Here is a 24,617-nt window from a genome sequence, read left to right as displayed (position 1 = left end):
GCTATGACATGCACTGACACAGGCGGCAGAACAGTTGACCAGTCGACCAGTTGCTATGACGTGCACTGACCACCAGTGGGTAGACGCTCCGACCAGTAGATTAGCTTGCTGCTGGGGTCTGGCCGATTGGGACTAAGCGAGACAGGCCGGACATACCGTGGAGTCCTCCCACGGTCCGTCCCGGCTGGCCAACCTCCACGTCTCTCCCCGGCCCTGACAGTGCACGGGTGGGGTCGCTCAGCCTGGCCTGCACCCTCTCGCAATCCGGGACCCCTCGGGGGATGTCGGAGAGCCAGTTTCGGCCCAATCCCGCAGGCCAGGCCAAGGGACCCACTGGTGCACAAATCCGTGCACCAGGCCTCTAGTAGTTCATAAAATGAACCTCAGTTTCCTTCCCACCTGCTTAGTATCTACTCTGAGAAGCATCTTAGCAGATGTTACAAACATGCATACACATGGGACAAGCTCACCCACCCCTGCCAACAACTGCTCCATTAGAAATATACTCAGCAAAGAATGCACAGGGGCTAGGCCAGCCGTGGGCAAACTACGGCCCGCGGGCCGGATTCGGCCCGTTTGAAATGAATAAAACTAAAAAAAAAAAAAAGACCGTACCCTTTTATGTAATGATGTTTACTTTGAATTTATATTAGTTCACACAAACACTCCATCCATGCTTTTGTTCCGGCCCTCCGGTCCAGTTTAAGAACCCATTGTGGCCCTCGAGTCAAAAAGTTTGCCCACCCCTGGGCTAGGCAAAGATGTGTGGCTACTGCATCTTTAAGGATTTCCAGGGTGTTTTGGCTACTGTGTGTATGGGGTTCAAAATGATCTCATAGCTAGAAAGAAAAAATAAAAGACTTTGTTAACAGGTAGACTTTAGTGCATATGAACAACATGTATCTATTCTCCAAACATGAGATTTTTTAAGGCCATTCCACAAAAAGGGGAGATTTGAAGATTTATAAAATAGCAACTCTGATCTGTAATGAAATCTGAAACCTAAAAGTCTAGTATTTTAAAAATAAAGCAAACATCTGCCTGAAGTAGGGACATTATAACTTCACTGCCATTTCAAGTTAAGATTGTTAATTCTTGACCATGGGCATGATGGATATCACAGTCAGAAAAATTATATACTATAGAAATGGTTTTTTATAAGGAAAACTGCTATCTGGAAACTTTCATCTCAATGCACGGTTTTGAAAGCTATTCAAATACAAATATTAAAAATAATGACACAGAAAAGTCCAGGACCATATTCAGAGAAACGTGTATGCTCCAAGCCCCTGGTAATGTTTTATAATCTTTACAGGTTCTAGCACATTATGTACTTTTTAAAATAGTTGCTGGTGCTCAGAGAGAATGTGGAGGCCACCATCAACACCAAATGGACGGCTATGCCATAGTCTGAGATAAAGCTACATTTCATTACACAAAATTAAGAGAAATCAGCCATAACTACTGTCTTTGACTGTATTACTATTCCTTCATATGCTCGCTGCTTTTATTTCCTTGTCATAATTTTCCTTCCCTTCCTTATTCCTTCATTTGTTTCATATTAACACATTTAATATTTTCTTTGTAAAAGGCATCTTAGAAAGTTAGAAAACTGAGGTCTAAATCACTAAATGACCTGTTCAAGATTTCAGAGTAAATGGATGGAGAATTTTAATTTTTCCAATTCCACACTACTGTTTCTCAGTGGTCATGAGATTTATCTGTTAACCATTTTCTGCCTTTCTCCTCTTCCTTTCCTCATTCCTTCCGGCTCTACAGCTTCAGGCTTGTTCTCAATGACTAGTGTCAAGTTTGGAGCACATGCCGAGCACTGGAGGAGGCCCCTCTGCTGTGTGCTCCTACCACACACTATTTCCCTGAGACAGCATTCAAGATTCATGACTCCTTGAAACTTATTCAATATTGTGATACCTTCAACGTAGTAGAAATCCAGTGGTACTTCCTGCTCAGAAAAGTAAAAGTCCACCCCAAAAGAGAGCTCAGATGACCCCAAAAAGGCATCTACTCCAGGACTTAGCATGAACTCCAGGAAAGGGTCCTGGTGGGAGGACATCTGAGCTGACACTAGAGGATAAGTCAGAATTAGCCAGGTGAAGGAACTGATGGTGCTAAATGGAGGTGTGGTGGGAGGTGATGGGGGGTGGGGTGGGGAGAGGAGTGAGGCTGTGAAAAATAACAAAGAAATAGAAGAAACAGAAATTCTAGTTATTAGAGAAGCAATTACCTGTCTATCTAACTATGAGGCAGTTTCTAAACCTTACAAACAGCAAATCATTTTATGACAGAAATGTGCATAGCAAGACATAAATAAGGAGAGCTCTAACAAGTCTCTCCATAGATTGACAATGAAAACATTCAGATAAGCCTGAATCTCTCCGTAAAGTTACTAGACATTAAACACTTTCTCCCGTAAAATACTAGAAATCCCTTCTACCAAAACCTGCTTCAAAAATGGCCTGAACAATATAATCTATCTCCCTGCACTCCAATGTTAACTAGATGATACTACTTCTAAAAATATCATAATACTTTCCTTTTATCATGAAAGTAAAGAGAAACTGGCTATAATAAAATGTTCACATCAGTAATCTCTACCTGAAACCTATTTCACCATTACATTATAACATTTGAATATGAAATATCTCAAACCAAGAGACAGAAATAGAAAATAGCAAATATCCATACACCCACTATTCAGTTTCATCAATCATAACATTTTTCATATTTAATTTATCTTCATTTTAATAAAATTCTATGAACACACTTGAAGTCTGGTTTGTACTTCTTTTCTAATACCATTCCTCCATCTCCTAGAAAAAAACACCCACTAGCATGAAGCTGATATACTTTTTTAACATGTATATATATTTAAAATACACAGGGTTAGTTAGTGATTTCTTAAATATTACATGAACTATGCATTTGAGAATATGAAAGTCTAGATATTCTAACAAGTCTTGCTAAAACAGGGCATTAGAAACTTAGTAAATTATAATTAGAATCCTTTTAAATACACAGTTGAGTTCACAGGTAAGTAGGGGAACCTGAAGGTGTGAAAAAAAACAGAGATGAATCAAGACTGAGTACTGGAGTTCCAGCTGGGGTTGGTAGCTGAGACTCCTACACAGGACCAGGACTTTCTACTACCTCTGTTTTTCTATATCTTTGTCAATATTTACAAATGTTAGATTTTAAAAAATATTTCTATATATGAAAGTGCAAAGGATAGCTAATGGTGGATTTCATTTGCATTCCCCTGATTACTAATAAGGGTGAGCATCTTTTTAGGTATTCATTAGTCCTTTAGCTACATCATTTGTCACATTCATTTTCACCCTTATCTCTCTTGATTTTCACTTGTTTGTTTGGAGTTGTTTAAATATTCTGAATACTTACTCGACATATTACTACACTCCCACTAAATGGTTAAATTTAAAATGACTGATTGTGTCAAGTGTAGTTAAAGAAGTAAAGCAACTAGAACCTTCATACACAAGTAGAAGGAATGTAAAATTGCACAACCACTTCAGACAACGGTTAAGTGACATCGCAGAAAGTTAAAATACACTATGATCTAGCAATTCAACTGCTAGGTATTCTTACTGAAGAGAAATGAAAACATAAGTCCATACAAAGAAGATTTACTTGTAATAGCAAGAGACTAGAAATAACCTAAATGTCTATCAATGGGTGGATAAATAAACAAACTATGGAATGGAGGGCTTAGCAATAAAAAGGAATAGCCATTGACATACACTGCAATATGGATGGATCTCCAAATAATTATGCTAAAATAAGCCACCCCTTCAAAAAAAAAAGTACACATTACAGAATTCTATTTATATATATCTAACAGCTGCAAACTAATCCAAAGTGACAGAAAGCAGTTCTCTAGCTGCCTGGAGTGAGGAGATGTAGGGAAGGGCATGGGGCAAGAAGAAACTTGGGGGGATGATGAACATGTTAATTATCTTAATTCTGCTGGTGTTTTCACAAGTGCACGCCTATGTCAAAACTAATAAAATTGTGTAAATACATTCAGTTTATTGTATGTCAAGTTTAGCAGACTGTGAACTTTAAATACGTTTAGTTTATTTTTTGTCATTTATACCTCATAAAGCTGTTCTTATAAAAATTTCACAAGAATAAGAACTAGCTTAGCTTCTGTCTTTTAAACATTTTTAAATTGTAGGTCTCATAACCTACTCTTTAGAGCTTTCTAAAAACAAACAAAATATTATTTCAAGGAAGCCATAAATAATTGGAAGGGGGTACATTACAAACAAATATTTTCTTAGGGCCTGGCCAGTATGGCTCAGTGGTTGAGCATCAACCTATGAACCGGAGGTCATGGTTCGATTCCAGGTCAGGGGACATGCCCGGGTTACGGGCTCAATCCCCAGTAGGGAGCATGTAGGAGGCAGCCGATCAATTATTCTCTCTAATCATTGGTGTTTCTTTCTCTCTCTCTCTCTCTCCCTTCTCTGAAATCAACAAAAAATATATTTTAAAAAACTTTCTTAGAGAAATAATCAAGAGCAAGTAATTAAATAAAACAGAGTCCAGCTCTTAAAAAATACTATTCTTCCTCTATGAAATTCACTCTTCATATTTTTGCTGTTGACAGTAGTGATCAATATATAAATATGTAAAACTTTCCACTAGTTAAGAACAGTGGTTAAGAATGGTTAGGAATCTTGGTTAAGAATCTTGCCTCACATGAATGGACCTAGAAGGTATTATGCTAAGTGAAATAAGTCAGTCAGAGAAAGACAAATGCCATATGATGTCACTTATATGTGAAATCTAAAGAAAAGAATAAACAAATAAAATTAAAACAGTTTTATTTCAATTTTATTTAAACAACTTTACTTCAATACTGATGGTAGCCTGAGGGAAGAGGGTTTGGGGGACTGGGTGAAAAAGGTGAAGGAATTAAGAAGTACAAATTATAGTCACAGAAATGTAGAGTACAGCGTAGGGAATGTAGTCAATAATCTATATATATAAAAGACTAACATGCAAAGTGTCCCCTTGGGAGTTTGACTGGGAGAACAGGAGTTCAATTGCTCGCTATGACGTGTGTTGACCATCAGGAGGCAGCGCGGAACATGGCGGGTGACCAGCGGTGGCAGCGGGGCACTGAGGGAGCAAAGGAAGAAGAAGGTGGGGAGGCAGGGGGGAACCGCGTGGTAGTGGCACAGGTGGCGAGGGAACAAGGGGGCAGGGAGGCAAGGTACCTGATTGGCCCTGATCGGCCCTGATCGCCAGCCAGGCCTAGGGACCCTACCTGTGCACGAATTTCGTGCATCAAGCCTCTGGTATTGTAATAATTATGTATGGTGGGTATTAGACTTATCAAGGTGATTACTTTGTAGGTTATATAGAAGTATAACCACTATCCTGTATACCTGAAATTAATATAATATTGAATGTTAACTGTAACTAAAGAATGTTTAATAAATAAATGAGAAAAGCAAAAAAGAGAATATTGCCCCATCATTCAAGTCTGACCTAATGACAATATAGTTATACAAGAACACTAATCAGTCTGTACACATTCTCACTACTGATGAATGACATGATTTTAATCCATTCTCATTCTTATTACAGCATATCATCATTTTTTCTTTCTCTAGTTAATTCTATTTTCATATACTCCTGCTCCTCACAGGAATGAACCTGGAAATCCATAAGTTCTACTTCACTATAGACCTGAACGATTAAGCCACAACTTAGACCAAAAAAATCTAGACACAGCTATATTAATGACTTAAGGATGATGGTAATTACTGAATATGCAAGGCCCCAAAGTCAAAGGCATTTGAGTACTTACCATCTCCAAAAAGATGTGTCACAAGCCTCGTAAGTGTTTGCTTAAGGTCAAACTCTACGAGCTTCATGGCCTCCATGGTATGCGTCTCTTGTTTATGGGCAGAACGAGAACTTTGTTCAAAGAGCTGCAGGCTTTCTCCATCCTTTACACCAGCAAATAACTATAAACATAAGGAATAATATAAATAAGTAAAAATAGTATCCTGGTTAGTCTATATCAAAAAACCATAATGTGGGAATAAAATCCACTGTCTAATAGCCAATGAACATACTCAAATTAACATTCATTCAGTACCAACTTTGAATAAAAACACTGTGCTAGTGTTTAGGGAATGGACAGTGTTTAGGGAATTAAAAGATACTGTTCTGATCTTTGCTGATCTCTCATTTTACTTTTGTGTTAACTTATAACCATTTCCTCACAAGAGACATTATCCTCAATGTTAGTGGAAATACCAGTGAATCAGGCTTTCAGACTCTAAAATTATATCCCCGACCATGCCACAGTGTCCTTAGAATATGTGCTGAGACTACGTAGGAAGTATAGTCTAGAAATTAAATCCTGTGAAGTCCACAAAGGCAGGAAGTATGCTGGACTTTGCTAACCCTGTATCTCCAGAGCCCAGGAACCGGCTTGAGGCATATTTCTGCCACTTACTATCCAGATAAACTCCAGCAAGTGACAGGGTAGCTAAGCCTCAGGTAACGCTTTGTAAAGTAGGAATAACAACACTAACTTAAGACACTTTATAATAATTAAATAAAATAATGAAAAGTATAGAGTACCTGGCACAATGTAATGGCTAAATAAATTTTCCTCATTATAATCACAATCATAATTATTAACCACAGCTATCTACTTATATAAAAACCCTGGGTGGTGTTCATCACGACCAGAACTGCAACCAAGCGGAAGGAAGTCAGTCCTGCAGGGGTTGTCTTGGCAACGGCTGCGCCCTCCTGGAGCTGTTTCCTGGAGCTGTTTCCCGGAGCTATTTCCTGTAAGGGCGGGGTTTGAGGCAGGAACCTGCCCTCGGAGCATGGAGGCAGATCTTTATAAAGTGTGCCGCGCCAGCACAGCCAAGGGTGAACCTGAGTGGGGGCAGCTGAAAGGCTTAGAAAAGACAGACAAGAGAATGAAAGCCGGGTCTCGGTGGGACACTGCTTCTCTGAGAGACAGCAACCACGCCCACAGCCATGCCTTTATTTTATAGCAGATGCTACAAGGCAAAGTAAGGGCGTGACCAAGTTGTTTACAACATTCTCCTGGGTTTCAATCCTACTCAACTACATGCACCTGAACTCTATCAAGCCTACATCACTCAGGCACGTGGGGTCACGGGTTCGGACCATAGGTTCAAGCTTACAACTACAGCTGTTGGCTATAATTGTGCTGGGAGGGCCCTGCCCTCCAAGCTGGGACTTGCATGTGGCAATGAGAGGACTGTGCCCTCTAGTCAGTCCAAGGCTTGAACCTGTCCAAAACACTGTAGCGGCTCCCCAAAATAAAGTTTTAATTCTGTTTCTTTGTTACTAATGTTGTGGCCCCACCCCATAACAAAGAAACAATTTCTGGAGGATGAGGCCCAGGAATCAGGATTTTAAAAAGATTCCCAGGTGATTCTAATGTGCAGCCAAGGTTGAGAACCACTGCTATAGATAATATTAAAACTATATCTAAACGTGCAATTCTTTGTCCAAAAAATAAGCATGTTCAAAAATTAAGTGAAGAAAATTTGGATATACTCGATGGAGATTTTCACACATATTTGAGTGATGATTCCATTGATTCCACAGATGATGCTGAAAAGGAAAATTTTCCCATCAAATTTCTTAATAGTATTACTCCTTCGGGAATGCCGTGTCATAAATTAAAATTGAAAGTGGGTGCAATCATCATGCTATTGAGAAATCTCAATAGTAAATCTCTTTGTAATGGTACCAGATTTATTATCAAAAGATTACGACCTAACATTATCGAAGCTGAAGTATTAACAGGATCTGCAGAGGGAGAGGCTGTTCTGATTCCAAGAATTAATTTGTCCCCATCTGACACTGGCCTCACATTTAAATTGATTCGAGGACGGTTTCCCGTGATGCGAGCATTTGTGATGACTATTAATAAATCACAAGGACAAACTCTAGACAAAGTAGGCATATTCCTACCTGCACCCGTTTTTGCACATGGTCAGTTACATGTTGCTTTCTCCTGAGTTTGAAGAGCATGTGATGTTAGAGTTAAAGTTCTAAGTACTTCATCACAAGGGAAATTAGTCAAACACTCTGAAAGTGTTTTCACTCTTAATGTGGTATACAGGGAGATATTAGAATAAGTTTAATCACTTTATCAGTCATTGTTTGCATCACTGTTGTTTTTATAACATGTTTTTGTTGTTTTCATATCATGTTTTTGTCATTTTTATATCATGCCTCTGTTGTTGTTATATCCTTTTGTTACTGTTTATTTATTAATAAATTTATATATTATTTTCATATACATTTTACTAATTTCCTTTCATCTCTCACACTTCTATTATAGAGAAAGGGCAAATAGCAATATTAAAATATCTCTGCTAATTAATTCCCTTTTTAAAAAAATATATTTTATTGGTTTTTTACAGAGAGTAAGGGAGAGGGATAGAGGCTTAGAAACATCGATGAGAGAGAAACATCGATCAGCTGCCTCCTGCACACTCCCCACTTGGGATGTGCCCACAACCAAGGTACATGCCCTTGACCAGAATCAAACCTGGGACCCTTGAGTCCACTGGCCGATGCTCTATCCACTGAGCCAAACTGGTTAGGGCAATTAATTCCCTTTTAATGTGCATGAATTTCGTGCACTGGGCTACTAGTTATTATTCATAAGCTTCTTTACCACTAAAATAGTAACCCAGTCTTTAACAACAAAGCAGATCTTTACCTGCTAGGAGACTGACTCAAAGAGAACAGAGCAAATCAATCTACTATTCTTTCTACCTAATGTCTCATGAAATAAAATTTTAAAATTTTAATAAAGTAATAAATTAACTATTGTTTCTAGTAATATTAACAAGACCTCCTGATTGATCTACTAAAAATGTCAAAAATTCTTAAAAGCACTTTAGAAGTAACACAATAGAAAGCACAAAGGCAGAGAGAAATATTGAGAATAGTGCCTATCCAATGTACCAACTGAAAAACTGAATATTGGTTGTGATAGCTACCACAGCAAGTGAGGCCAAAGTAAAAGTCCACAGTGTCTGACCAAGTTGGGTGTCAGCTAAATAGCCCTAAAGGACTTATTCTCATGATAAGGATGAAAATTAAACCAGTTCTTGTATAGACTTATAGTCAAGTGTCATATTACCTGGGTACACAGAGAGAACCTCAGGCTATGAAAATGAACTAAGGCAATTGCAAAGTAGCAGTTCATCTAAGTGTCCAGCAAAATCAAACACATCATAATTCTGGGAGTTTACTTTTGCACTACAGGCTTCAATTATTCATTATGGCCAGTACACAAGATTCCTGCACTCAGCGGGGTTGGGGGGTACCCTCAGCCTGGCCTCCTGCACCCTCTCACAGTCCGGAAGCCCTCGGGGGATGTCCAACTGACGGCTTAGGCCCGCTCCACAGGGAGTGGGCCTAAGCTGGCAGTCAAACATCCTTAGCACTGCCGCAGAGGCAGGAGAGACTCCCGCCACCTCCACTGCGCTCACCAGCCATGAGCCTGGCTCAGCGGTTCTGGCTGAGTGGCACAACCCCTGTGGGAGTGCACTGACCACCAGGGGGCAGCTCCTGCGTTGAGCGTCTGCCCCCCTGGTGGTTAGTGCACATCATAGCGACTGGTCGTTCTGCCATTCAGTCGATTTGCATATTAGTATTTTATTATATAGGACTAGAGGTATGGTGCACAAAATTCGTGCATGGGGTGGGGGTCCCTCAGCCTGGCCTGCGCCCTCTCCAATCCGGGACCCCTCGGGGGACGTCCGACTGCCGATCGGGCCTAAACCGGCAGTTGGACATCCTTCTTGCAATCCAGGACTGCTGGCTCCTAACCGCTCACCTGCCTGCCTGCCTGATCACCCCTAACTGCCCTCCCCTACCAGCCTGATAGTCCCTAACTGCCCTCCCCTGCCAGTCTGATCGCCCCTAACCACCTCTGCCTCGGCCCCCGCCACCATAGCTTTGTCCAGAAGGAAGGCAAGATGACTGGAAGATGTCCAGTCAACCCGGTCTAATTAGTATATTATCCTTTTGTTAATATAGATAGTTTTAGTAGATCAATCAGAAGCACTGGCATGTCTGTGCAAGTACAGAAAACATACCAAAAATATTAGGAGAGGATGAGATAGTTGAAGATACAAATCCAAAATATAGTGATGTTTCCCAAAGAGCAGCACACATTCTATTAAGATTTAGGGAGGCATAGAAATAAATACTTTAACATTTCTATGTTAATTTAATTGTGTACTAGAAAAATATCCCATATCACACACATAATTAACAGATAGTATAACTTAAAACAGTGCTAAGTAAAAGTAGTCAGTCACTTTAAGATTATTTGAAAGAAAATTATTAAGATCTAACAGAATACACAAAATATAGGTACTGTATATCAAAAAAAAAATACCTATAACATACATTAAAGACCAAAGTTTAGAAAACTGTGATAGAAGGAAAAGCATTAATTCATTAGGCCATCTGCCCAATATAACACAGGAGAATAAGACCATGAAAACAAGTCAAATATGTCTAAAGGAAATATAAATTAGAACTGGGAGGGACTTTAGAGATCAACTAAGCCAGTGGTTCTCAACCTTGACTGCACATTAGAATCACCTGGGAATCTTTTTAAAATCATCTGAGGCCCAGAAATCAGGATTTTAAAACGATTCCCAGGTGATTCTAATGTTCAGCCAAGGTTGAGAACCACTGAACTAAGCCAACCCCAAATAAGGAAGTGAAATCCAGAGAGGTGAAGATCAGACAAGCTAAAATCACTTAGCCATTTAGTTCACCACGCTGGGACTAAAAACATCCAATCTTTGATTCCAGGGAGATTTAAGTGGCTGCCTCTCACTTAAATTTATGTTTGAGAGACATCCACTGTTGATGAAGTTAAAGTAGATATCCATTAATTGGATACAATAGGCTGTGTTATTTGTTTTTCCACTAGGATTTCTTCTGTTTCTCTGACATTTTCTCAAGTGTCCTTGCACAAACCCAAATGACCCAGAACACAAATTCCACTCCTACTGCAACTGCTTAGAGAAGCCAGGGAAAGTAGTTCACAAATACGAATACGAAAAAGCAGGTGCAAAAAATTAATTCTAATCAGGCTTAAAAATAAAAGTGGACTGCAAAAGGCAATTAAATTTAAAATTTAGAATGACAAAAGAATTTTTTGAAATGGCCCAGACTTTAAACAAATATCTTAAAAGCAAATAAAAAAGCAAATGGTCAGAAGAATAATACACATCTATATAAAATCCTGGCCAAGTGTAAATGGGGCTTGGATGACAGCAAAATTTTAAGACTTTTCTTAGGACTTCTCAAAGCAGTCATTTTTCTATTCGGACACTTTAAAATATCCATTGGTCATTGGTTTAATCTATACAACCTGCTTTACATATGGATGCTAAATGCTTACCCACCCTGTCTCTGATTTCCTATGGTAGATGAAATGACCCTATAACAAACTGTGCTGCTGCTGCTGCTGCTGCTGCTTGCATTACCATGGCTAACAGTTATTGATCATTTACCATACTTGCTATTTTATTGGGTGCTTACCTTACTTACCTCATGATTTTATTTAATTCTCACAATCCTTATTATTTTCCCATTTCTCAAATTAGAAACCTGGGGTTTAAGGAAGTTAAAACTTGACACTATTACACAGTAAGTTTGTAGAGCCTGAGTTCCACCCCAAATCTGACTCACAACTGCATCTTCAAGGCTTCACAGTTATTTCCAGGACAACATAGAGATGATCATCTCTTTGGCTTCAGTGTAGAAAGCACCTACAGAGTCAGATGGATGGGATTAAGAACTGAACATAAAACATGAAGAAAGCGGCACTGCAGTGGTTTCACACACTGAGACTGCTTTGGGCACCCTATATAACATAGTGATGGTTTATCCTAATTAAATTTTTTTGTGCAAGGTAAATAAACCCTTCAAAAATGATAATTAAGGTTTGCTTTTAGAATGCATTAACATGTGCAACTGCATCAATGTGAACAGTCATTTGAGGGTTGCTCTGAAACCAAATGTGAGTTACAACAATGTTCTACATCATTAACAGGAAGGCATTGTATGGTAGAGGCCATATCAAGTCTAGGGAGGCTGATATTTCTGTGGTGTTATTATAACACCAACAATTGATACAGGGTAGCTCAGTCATTCCCTCCTTAACTAGAGGAAAAAAGAGAACCAAAGGACAGCAGTAGTAGAAATGTGGAAAAGAAATGCTTGAAAGTTGAACAAGTAAATACTCTTCATACAGATGAGAAAGGGAAGAAACATTGCTCAAACCCAAAAGTGGTTCAGAAGAAACCCTCCAGAGGGAAAAGACATGAGTTTCTGATATTGTTGCTCATTTTATAAAGCTCTAAAAGGTGACATGGCATAGAAAATAATAAAGATAAAACCTTAATTTAAGCAGTCCCTGTGGTGGCTGGGGGCTCATAAAAGGCAAGGTCTTTCAAGGGTACCCAATAGGAATATTTTAAGCATGTGAGATTCACAGGGGCACAAATTCATTGCATTTTAACTTAATTTTTGCTGATGAGATAATTCCACCTTCCAGCCTGAGATACTTGAGCCTAGGCAACAGGTTTGAGGGCTGCTAGCCTAACCTCACAATGAGAGAAAAAAATTACGCTTGCTTTCTAAATAACCTAAAAAAAGATAAAGTACTGGAACAAGAAATTGTGGCAGCAGTGTCAAGACAACATTTAAAAAGGTAAATCAGAAACAGATATAATGTTTACAGATTACAAACATTTCTGCATTATAACATCAAAACAAATACAAGGTCAACAGCATTTGAAATTTTCAACAGTATTTGAAATTTTAACTAGTTTGTAAGCCAATCAGCCATACTATATCACCAATTCAGTTAATTTTAGGTTCATAAGTCAATCTTTGCCTGAGGTAATAGAGCAGAAGTCTAAAGTCTATGGGGCAGCCCTTAACAGCATACTTGCTCTGAACAATATCCAATGCAAGTACAAGTAACATGAGTATTGAAGAGACAATCCTATATAATAAAAGGGTAATATGCAAACTGACCGAACGGCAGAACGACTGGTCGCTATGATGCGCACTGACCACCAGGGGGCAGACGCTCAACACAAGAGCTGATCCCTGGTGGTCAGTGCGCTCCCACAGGGGGAAGCCCGGCTCATGGCTGGCAAGCGAGCACAGAGGCGGTGGGAGGAGCCTCTCCCACCTCCACAGCAGCACTAAGGATGTCCGACTAATGGCTTAGGCACGCGGGGATTGGGCCTAAGCCATCAGTCGGACATCCCCCAAGGGCTCCTGGACTGAGAGAGGGTGCAGGCTGGGCTGAGGCACCACCCTCCCCCCCCCCCCCGCTGCCCCAGTGCACAAATGTCATGCACCAGGCCTCTAGTTGAAGATAATGTTAATGGAAAAATACTGCTGGGTGATACAGCCAAACAAAATAGTTTAAATAGACAGGATGAGTACAAGAAAGAAATGAGGTCATAACTATGATTCAGATAGTGCACACCAGCATTTTAATAAAGAACAAGGGGCGGGGAGTGAAAGGAGCAGGAGCAAGGAGGAAAGAAAAAGGAGGAAGAGGAAGAGAAAAAGAGGAGGAAGTGGAGAGGAGGAGGGAGGGGAGAGAATAGGGAAGAAAAGGAAGAGTTTTAAAACCTCAATAATAGTACTTAAATAACATTTTGAGGTTGATGTGTTTTGTCTTAGAATGAAGCTATGCCTACAGTCTTAAAACATTTCTGCAAAATTATATTTTTAAATGTTAAATTTAGCTGTATAACTCTATTAGAAAGAATCTGATCAAGAGATTACCAGTTTAATTAGATGGTTTATAAACAATAGTCTCTGAGTAAAAAGTAAAGATAATTCCTTGGCAGTTGGGGTGTGACACAATAATAGAGCTGAGAAGTGAAAAGCTAAAGGTGCCCACAGAATACAAGTTGTTAAAGAGTTTCGTTTTGAAGGATTTTGAAATATCCGGGGCTAGAAAGTGCATGCCAGACAATAAAAAAAGCGACTTGGAGAGAAGAGACAGGCTCATTTAAAACTTTTCAGAATGATTTCACAGCAGATTACATGATATCAATGCTCTCTTCATTCTTACTTGCAAAATTATCAGCAAATTCCATATCACTCATAATTACTTTGTTATGAATGGACTCTTACAGCAAATAAAAGAGGTTCCTCGCTCTGTGTTCTGCTGGGTGGGAAGTAAAAACAGATTGTGCTAGTAAACACTAATGTGATGTTCAGCAGAAGAGACCTTTTATAGCTCAAAAATGATGGGCCAGTATAAAACCAGTGCCATCTAGAGAGGGTGTATGATCTTAGCACCAAAATACCGCTCTTTTCATTATTTATTACTCATGAATCCATTTTTAAATTTTTAAAAGATTTTTTTCTAACAAACTGTATTTACTAGATAACACCTTTTTTTAAAGACACATATAACTGACACCAGGGTTATACTCACCTGATAAAATTCAAGTTGGGTATTTATTTTTCTTTGCGTCCTGTTTCCCCCTCAACTATATGATTTCTCAGAGACAAGACAATCACAAAGACAGTAAGAGAGATTGTTCAAATTATCGATTCAACTCATGTTTCTGAATTATCAACAGGCAAGTGCTCCTCTCACTGCCAAAGATAACTGAAAAGGCCACAGCAAGAAGGTTTAGAAATACAGACAAAAATAAATATACAAAAAATTTGTTCACTAATTAATATACATACTAGTCAGGTGTCAATAATAGGGGAAACTGAGTGTAAGATACACAAATACTCTTTGGACTGTCTTTGTAATTTCTCTGCAAACCTAGAACTATTCTAAAATAAAAATATTATTTAAAATTTGAATATAAGGACCATATACTCCTCTGATTGAGATCAGCATGCTAAAGAGAGACAAATACCCAAACAGCAACATTTCAAAATCTTACTGTGAAAGAAGACAGGTTTTTTTAGACCAACTTAGGAGCAATAGGAAGGGGTTCTGTATAACAGGTGTGACCTCAAGAATAAGGAACATCATCACAGTGCCTTGAACACAGCAGATGCTTTGCTCATTTCTTTTTAATTACTTAATTAATTTAGAACTGCCTCTTTAAGCATGTGCTGAGTTAAGAACTAAATCTCAGAGAAGGAAGTGTTAGTTTTTCTCTCCAATTAACTTCAGAGACTACTCTCATGGTTTATCTCACTCCTGAAAATTTCTATCCCACCTACTTTCACCAGGGAGGAAATAAAATTGGTTTTGCTTTCTTCCTGAGAAAAGAGAAGTCATCAGATAAGAGAGCCCCCAACCTCTAGCCTTCTATTCCCATTCATAAATGCATTTGTCTCTGTAGTCATGCTTCAAACCTTCCTGCCCACCTTAAATGGGGCGGGGGGAGCGGGGGGACTATATGCCTTTCTCTGGTCAGGCTCTGGACATGACTAACCCCTCTCCCAAAGACTTGATTACACCCAACCTCATCACTTTGCCTCCTCAAAATTTTTAGAAATCATCCCATGTCCCCTATACCTTTAATCTCTCTTCTGGCTGTTTTTCCTCAGTAAACATATTCAATTTTTCTGTTAAACAATCCACAAACAAAACTCCCACTAATCCCAATTCATGGTACAGACTACCCTCTCTCCTCTTCACAGTTAAGTTGGTCATTCTTCACAGTGTCACCCACCTTGCTTTCCTGTCATTAAATGTTTGTATCCCACAGGCCTTATTTTCAGCTTTGTACTGTTCTAACTCTGCTTACTCTCCCCTAGATGGAAGCAGCTAAACTCCTAGCTGCAACCAACACCTGTATGCTGATGGATCAGAATCTCCATCTCCATCCTTGACGACTGTGCAAGGGCCCAGAGACATACACACCTGCCTCTGGTCATCTCCATCTGCAAATCCTCCAGCTAAACAGATCACAAACTCAACTAGCTCTCTTGCATCACAAACCCCAGAGCATTTCTCCTCCTGAGGTCCCTAACCTTGGAAATGGTACCAAGAAAGCAAACCAAATCAAATGCTTTTCCTTTTCTCACCCTTCCCTACATGCAACCACCAAAGCGAGAAGATTCCACCTCTTTAATACTGTCAAATCCAACCTTTTCATATCTGTCATCCCACCATTTTTTTGCCTTGGTTTCTTGGATGATTATAAATAATCTTGTAATTAGTCTCACCATCTTCATTCTCTCCCTACACTGCTCCATGCCATAGGCTATTCTGCAAAATCCTTTTTCTAAAATGCCAATCTGCATCACTCTTATGCTTAAAAATTACTAAAGACTTCTCATTCTTTTTAAACTAAAGCTAAAATTCCATAAGGTTACCTAGAAGGCCTTTCATGAAGCAGTTTATACCTCTGTCTCTCACTTCAGTTCCTATCTCTTGCCCCTGCTCCAGCAAGTTCACAGTACATGGTTCAGGAATTCATGCCACTCCTTTTTATCTTCATGCCTTCAAATCTGCTACTTCCACTACCTGGAACACAGCACCCCTTCACTGCCTGGATCACTTCAAATTTCTCTTTAAGATCCTTTGGTAAGGCCCACATGGCATGGCTCAGTGGTTGAGCATTGACTGATGAACTAGGAGGTAACAGTTCAATTCCCGGTCAGGGCACATGCCTGGGTTGCAGGCTCAATCCTCAGTGTGGGGTGTGCAGAAGGCAGCTGATCAATGATTCTCTCTCATCACTGATGTTTCCATCTCTCTCCCTCTCCCTTCCTCTCTGAAATCAATTTTAAAAAAAATTTTAATTAAAAAGATCCTTTGATAAGCCTTCTATTATTAACCCCAGGGATAAAAAATTCCTTTTTTTGCAAACAAAAGGAATAGCACTTAGGAACTTATTTTACAATAATCCTGTTTAGGATGAGGTTTCTAAGAACACATGGTATCTAAACACAAAGGCAATCTATATCCAATTCAACTCAACCAAAACTTGTCACTAAGCAGATCACATCTGAGCCCCAGGGACAAGCCAGTCACTTGGAGAGTGACAGATAAAGCCTGTAACGCTGATGAATACAGCCCTCATATATTTGCAGACCCACTGTTTATTAATTCTTGGTTCACAGAGAGAGAGAAATAAGTAAGAATCACTTATAAAAATAAGCACGTTCACATATCTTACCACAGAAATCCCCAAGCCTTCATTTCCCCTGAATGCAGCAAGCAAATTCAATTACATTATTAAAATCCAACTAAAGCATTTCAGCAAATATTAAGTATTCAAATCACTTTGGAGGAAGAATCGGATGTCTTAGTGAGATGAATAGACAGACATATTAAAGGGAATAACAGACTTATTCAAGTGGATTTCAGCTGCTAATTTCCACAGATTTTAATTTCTTTAAACAACTGGTCCTACTTGAGATCTTCTACTGTTCATCATTTGAGAAGACTTGTGTTTGAAAGGGCCCAGTTAAATACAACTCTGTCCTCAGGTCTCTGTGGGATGTCCATTCCTTTTTTAGCTAATTGATATTGAATCAGTTTTGTCATTCCCTGGATTTTTGTAACACCACCTGCCAATTAATCAGGTTACAGAGATTAGAACAGGGGAGGGAATGCATCAAAGCTCTGCACTGCAGAAGCAGACTTTATTGTCCCCTGCTGTTTGTCTTATTTCCTCTCCTCACAAGGAACTTTGTGCCACTGAAATAATGGGAAGATTTGAAACAGTCAATGTTCTGTGGTGAAAGATGTTACAAAAAAAACAACCAAAAAAAAACATTGGTGGTAGAAAGGCAACTTTTGCCAGGCTGGCAAGGATGCTACAAAAGACAAGAGCCTCAAGTCTGAAATGGACAAATTCCAAAGGTTTCAGAAGCTTTCCCAGGGAACCACCCCTTACCCCCACCCCGAGTCCCCCCACCCTTCCCCACCCTGCACTAGACCTTCATTTGCAAACTCGAACAGATCCTGCTGGACAGCATGGTCTTTCCAAATCTCCCCTCATGAAGCCTCCAGGACAGAAACTTTCAAGATGAATATCTCATAGAGGCTACTGAGTTTCTTGCTTAGTGACAGAATCCTCTGCCCTCAAGAATATACTCAGAATAGCTAGTTGGTGCCCATGTGACTCCTCAGGGCTGTTTTCCTGGCAGGCCCAGTGGCACTCAGCTGTAAAGTCGGTAAATTATCAGTGATTTCTGCCTCCTCCCATGCCCCAAAGATCTGTGGATCCCCAAAATCTGGTCAGTTGGTTTACTTGCTTTTTCATCTCTAACATATTATAACATGTATATTTTTTAGCACTTTTCTTCTACTGGGGTTCTCCTAGGGGTACTGATGGAAGAAGGAAATAGACTAATATCCTGCCAACGTCTAGCCTATACAGAGAAAAGATCAGAAACTTACATCCATCAAAGCAAGGAAGTTACATGAAGCTGTGCACAAACTACATGAAAGATTCAATATCTGGATGAGTTCAGGCAAAATGCAACAATGGCAACAATAAAAAACACCCTGTCCTGGTGTGAACTGGTTCTCATGACAACCACCATTTAAAGGAGAAAACTTCATCCATCCTCTGTCAACTTTAAAACTGCGATCTCTTGTCATCCTCTTCCTGGGCCATGAAGACAGATAAAGCAGAGAGAAAGGGATTGCATTTTTTTTCTTCAGGTACTTAAACGGCTCATTCATGGTGCCAGTGGATGAAATATAACAGGACTGAGACCCATCTAAATGCTATCACGTACTCTAAAGGAAGATGATAGAATATGAACTAATCAACAGAAAAGACAGAAGTGGCTTTAAAAAAAAAAAAAAAGTAGTACAGACCTAAAAAGTAAGACCCACAAGATATCTGATTCATATTGATGATGCACAGGTAGATCTATACCAAACAGAAATTAGGACAGACACCTATTTTCAAGATAAATATAAGGGTCTGGGTAGGGGAGTTAACCTTTGCTGAGCATCTCCCACTCACAAGGCATTATGCTAGGTTCTTTAACCACAACTCAGGAGATGTCCTTGTTTTAATTAAGGAAATTGAGGGTCAAAGTGGTCAAATAATTTCTCTAAGGTCCTCAGAGAGTGAAATTCAGAGCCAGGGTTTCGCTCCCTCCTCAACAGCTTAGAAGATGGTGTTATTACCAGAATAAGAAGCACTGCTACCAAAAACATGTTCCATACATGATGCCAAGGCCCACAGACAGCCTCAAGAGCCATCAACCCAAAGTTCAAGTCTGTTGTTTGATCCTGTAGGGCAAGAAATGCATAATCCCTTACTTTAACACTTTTATGTACAAATAAAGGTTATTTCCCAGTAACTGACTAAATGGTTCACTCGGAATTTCTAAAATGTGGTATCCATTGAACAAAATTAAGGAGCTATCAGAATTGAAGAGAGACTCTCAGTGTTCCACCACAAAGTGTGGCTGATCATGAACAGGGTAATGGTTAATTTTTTAAAATATATTTTATTGATTTTTTACAGAGAGGAAGGGAGAGAGATAGAGAGTTAGAAACATCCATGAGAGAGAAACATCGACCAGCCGCCTCCTGCACACCCCCCACTGGGGATGTGCCCACAACCAAGGTACATGCCCTTGACCGGAATCGAACCCGGGACCCTTCAGTCCGCAGGCCGACGCTCTATCCACTGAGCCAAATCGGTCAGGGCGGTAATGGTTAATTTTATGCGTCCATCTGACTGGGCCATAGGGTGCCCAGACACTTGGTTAAACATTACTTCTGAGTGTGTCTGTGAGAGGTTCTGGGTGAGATTAACATTTGATTGAACTCCCCAATCTGAGTGGGCCTCTCCCAACATTTTGAAGGCCTAAATAGAATAAAAGACTGAATAAGAAGAATTTTTCCCTCTGCCTTCTATTTGTTATTTTATGCTTTCTTTTATACGTTGTATTACATTTTATATTTATCTTATATTTGTTTTTATTTCCCTCAAACTGAGACATCAGTCTTCTGCTCGGACTTGGATTCCTACTGGAAGTCCATACTGGCTCTCCTGCCTCTCAGGCCTTTGGACTTGGACTGAAACTAATTGGCTCAGCTCTCCTTGGGCTAGACCTCTCAGCCTTCATAATCATGTGAGTCACTTCCTTATAATAAGTCTCTTTACATAAATCATATATATGTGTACACACACACACACACACACACACACACACTTATTTGTTCTGTTTCTAAAGAATCCTAACTAATACAAACGGACAACACAAATAAGCTCCTATAACCCTCATATACAATTTAAAAGTTGGAATCTCCACAATTCACAAGAAGAAAACTACCAGTAGATATTCAGTGGTATCCTAGGTTGGTCATTTCAAATGCTAGTAGAGCCTTTTTAGCAATAAATCAATGTCAGTTGTATCATTATGAATGAATTTTTGTGGATCACTTGATAAACACCATAGTATATACTGATACATGATAGAATCAATATTTAACAACTTGATTTTAAAATTGTATTTAAGACACTATAGTTCAAATAAGAATCACTTATACCACTATTCCCAAAGTAAATAGTTATATATTCTACATGGTCCTACTACAAATTCCCTGAGAAATAAAACATCATTGGTATCACAAAGTTCTTTCTGCACTAAATAGATGAAAGAGTTGGGGCAACTGAACTGGAGAGTCATTGACCTTATCTAAGAGTCCACATCCTAAAAATATTAAGAAATATCACCCTGGAGAAGGTAACCCAAATTCCCTTTGTAAAAAGTCTCTCATAGTTCTTAGGGTGAGGAAGTTATTCTTTTCATTTGTCTAATGTAAATCCTTCTGTTTTGGTTTAAGCCTGGGTCATAAACCTTAAACAATACATAAATCAAATTATCAAAACCCCCAACACAAAACAGACCTCCAAGAGTCACCTTTCAATGTATGTGTGGTAAGATCTGCTCCCCACAAGATCCATGCTACCCAATTCTGTACCTGAGTCCCACCTCCAGGTAGTTCTGTGCCTTATGACATTTCTAAACATAGAATAACTATTTCCATGTCTTAAATCTGGAATGGTCACTACTCAGAAATGTTCCCTGCCTCAGGATAGAGGCTCTCAGACTTAGGCAGAAAGTGTTCCCTTGACTTCCCCAAACACATTCAACTCACCCGCCTGTTCTTAGACAGCCTCTGGACTTTGATCCCAACCCTTAAATCACCCCAGTAGCTGACATCTGGTAATCTCCAAGGTAGGCAGCATTCGCTGCCTTCTTATAGCCAACTTAACCCTAAATTATGCTGCTCTTTATGTAACTCACAACCAAACATAAGCCAGTTTAGTTCCCAATGTGATCCAAGAGAAAATTGCTAAGAGAATAAAGAATACATTTTCCAATTTACTACAGACTGAGACTAGGAATTACCTACATGAAGACTGAACTCTGTCCTTCACAATGACTTCTAATTTTGTAATCTAATACAAAAGAGCATATGATATTCCTTAAACTATTCAAAATGCTATGTGGGTGGTGGGGCGAGCGGGGGTCTCCAAATCTCTCAGCAGATTCTCAAATGGTAAAAGAAAAACACGTTAGAAATCATTGCTATGATGAATGCTATCAATCACATACAACATTATATAAAGACTCTATATAACTGAAAAATATCAGTGTTTAGAGACATATTAGTTTAAGAAAACTGTTCCTTACCTTTCAAATTCATTCATATTCACAAGTTTACAATTTCACAGAGAACTCCCCAGGATGAGTCAGGAGGATGACATTAAACAGTAAGTCAAGGACAAAGCCTCAGAAAGCAGATAGCTAAAATGCCTGTTAAAGGCCACACTATCAGACAATTAGCAGGAGTGTTATTTTTTCCTTCTAAGAGTAAACTCAGGCATCTACACATACAGATTGCTAGCTGATTTTGAGGCTCGCTAGGAAAGAAAACTCTGATTAGTACGGCACGTGACCCTACCAAGCTGAAAATGCAAATTATGCCACTCAATCCATACAAATAGCTTTCAGTAAAGAAATGTGGTCTTTAGCAAGATGGGAAGTCTACTGCGAAGCAGCATGTCACTGTGAAAATATTTGCTACTTTCACACTTCAACTAGTACAAAAAATATTGCTACTATAATTATGTGGATTCAGTAAAACCTAATGATACCCTTTTGGCCTCCAACTGCAAATGTTGAATATAAATGGGAATAATTTTCCTGAGATCTTGGAGGGATGAGATTAGAGAATATACAACTGTTTTTCTCTGGATGCTGTATTGGTTCAGGAACACAAGCTTTTACCCTTCAAAATATCCTCTATCCACATGCATTAAGAGCCAATAACTGGAGAGCATCTGCACTGTCAAAAATATAGTTAGGACAGTGGAACAAGGAAAGACAGAAGAAGCAACAGGAGAACTTGGCTGGGCTGCTTTGGCTCACTGGGAAGTCAGAGAAAAGGGGGGCGTTGGAGACAGGTCCAGGGGATTAGCCCAGGACAAGCTGCCACTGCCCATTGCTCCCCTCTTTGGGAATCTCTTGGGGTCCCTTGGAGTTTAGGAGATAGTGCCTGTGGGGGAAGGAGAGGAGGGAAGGAATGGCAAGGGCGTGCTCTCTGGAGGGAAAGCTTAATGAGACCTTCATTTTCAGGAGTTTTAAAGGCTGGGTGTTTAGGGGAGGTCTTAGGGGCAGAACATCGAATATTCATCAGCTTTATGCTAATGTACCAAAATGAGATTTATTCTCTTAATTTGTCTGTCCTTGGGTGTGGTTGGTAAATGGCACTAATTGGATTTCTGTTATCTGTCTCCCTGAGTAGGGTGATTTGAGCTATCTACTCTCTGGTTGAGGAGAATTTCAAACCATTTATTCTTAAGTGTCCTTGGTTTAGGGAAGATAGGATTTACCAGGTGGCTGCAAACTGCTGTTTAACTGTCTTAGTTTCCCTATTCTGCTTTTCCTGGAATTTTCCTAGCTTCTTACCATGCTCTAACATGCACTACCTAAATTATATTCAGAATTTTTAAATTAGAATCAAGAAAAAGTGTTTTTGTCTTCCTAAATGTGACTTTCCCTAGCAACCTCTTTATTGGGTTAATGACAACCTATCTCCCTAAAAACTCATAGATATTCAGAAAAGGAACAAGTTGATTGTGCCAGTTGCCAATGCACTGCCTCTGAGTCACAAATCAATCCTTCATAGACTGCTCTGTAAAAACTGGGTTGGGCCTTAAAATATTTTTCTTTTGCCATCTAGCACAATGTTAAGCTCTATCAGTAGAGGTCACTGGAGAGACATTACAAAGGGATTCTTGCTGGATCCCAAGTGCCCTGAAATGTAAGCAGCAGCACTCAGCTCCCCAGGTGCTCCCACAGTGGCCAGTTGCTTCCCCCAAGTACTCTTCTTAGGCAGTTACACAGCAGAGTGCTTCCTGTAAGACACCTCCCCAAAACACTTGACCTGAAATCTAGAGAGCAGATTCCCAGCAAATGCCAGAGTGTGGATACCCAGCAATTCCACCAGCATTGACACCACTACCATGGAGCCAGGGCTCACTGCAGAGTTCTCTTTACTTCTTACTAACCCATCCCTTATTACCCCAATTCTTTGTTTTGTACTTAATAATTCTTGATTGAGTTCCTGTGTGGTTTCTGTCTTATAATCCAGCCCTGACTGATACATCTGCTTCTCTGGAAGGCTGGAGCATGAAAACAAGTTGGGAATGCCTATCCAGAAAAGCTGATAGGTGGAACCGTCATGCAGTTTACTGTTAGCTGCCATCTTTTACAGAGTGTAAGTTGGAAGACTAGGACAAGGGAGACATCCAAATGCCACATCTACCAAGTGCTACTCTGTGCAGGACCCTGGGTTAGAGACAGGAGGCACAAAGAAGGTAGAGTGAAACCCTTAAGGAACTGAATAACCAGTTGGAGATACCATGCTAGACATACACAAGCCAATAATTCAAGGTAGTAAGTGCAGAAAGTTCAATGAGGGTTTTAGGCAATAATGTTATAGGTCGGTGACAAGCTCTCATGTTAAGAGGCTATTAATTCTAACTTGTCATAAGCAAGAACTAATTAACTGCAAAAACCCTGTGCCAGGAAACAGAGACTGGCCTCTTTAAATGGTTCTCCAACTCTCTTTGTCCTCCAATAATAGGGTATTACTCAAATCCAATATATTGTAGACTCCTGGCTGTGATCAGTTGCCTTTCAGTTCACTGTCAAGAGATATACTTAAGTAAACATTTAAGTAGAGAAAATGAATTTTAAAAATTAAAGCCATTTCAATTCAAGTGTGTCTTTAACAGGGGGAGTCTTTCATAAAAGATTTTAAAGAAGAGATTAGGAAAACATGGTGACTATAATCTATCAAGGCCAAATAAAAATTTCTTCAATAAAGCCTCCCTGCATGAGGCTATTAAGGAAACCCAATAACCACATGGTGGAGAATAAAACCCTGTCATTTACTGAAAGACAGAAAAGTGATTCGGGACAGAAAGCAGGAATAAAGAGGCTACCTTTGGCAAAACTGAAAGAGTAACAGTGGGGAAGCTTGGAAAAGATGCCTAAGAACAGGAGGGTTCTAATGAACCATC

The 24,617-nt window shown here is 39.5% G+C and overlaps 1 protein-coding gene across 1 annotated transcript in view; it reads right to left on the bottom strand.

Moving 5' to 3' along the window:
* LOC102418072 (phenylalanine--tRNA ligase, mitochondrial) overlaps window positions 1-24,617 on the bottom strand; it is a 159,093-nt gene that overhangs the window by 43,508 nt on the left and 90,968 nt on the right. The window contains exon 3 of the mRNA XM_023763030.1: window positions 5,858-6,017. Within this exon, the coding sequence (XP_023618798.1) occupies window positions 5,858-6,017 (160 nt within the window). The remainder of the gene's footprint in view (window positions 1-5,857; window positions 6,018-24,617) is intronic.

This window comes from Myotis lucifugus, unplaced genomic scaffold (assembly GCF_000147115.1).
Source record: "Myotis lucifugus unplaced genomic scaffold, Myoluc2.0 scaffold_272, whole genome shotgun sequence".
In the NCBI taxonomy this organism is placed as follows: domain Eukaryota; kingdom Metazoa; phylum Chordata; class Mammalia; order Chiroptera; family Vespertilionidae; genus Myotis; species Myotis lucifugus.
Note: the sequence above shows the minus strand (reverse complement) of the source record. Positions and strands in the feature narration are given on the sequence as shown.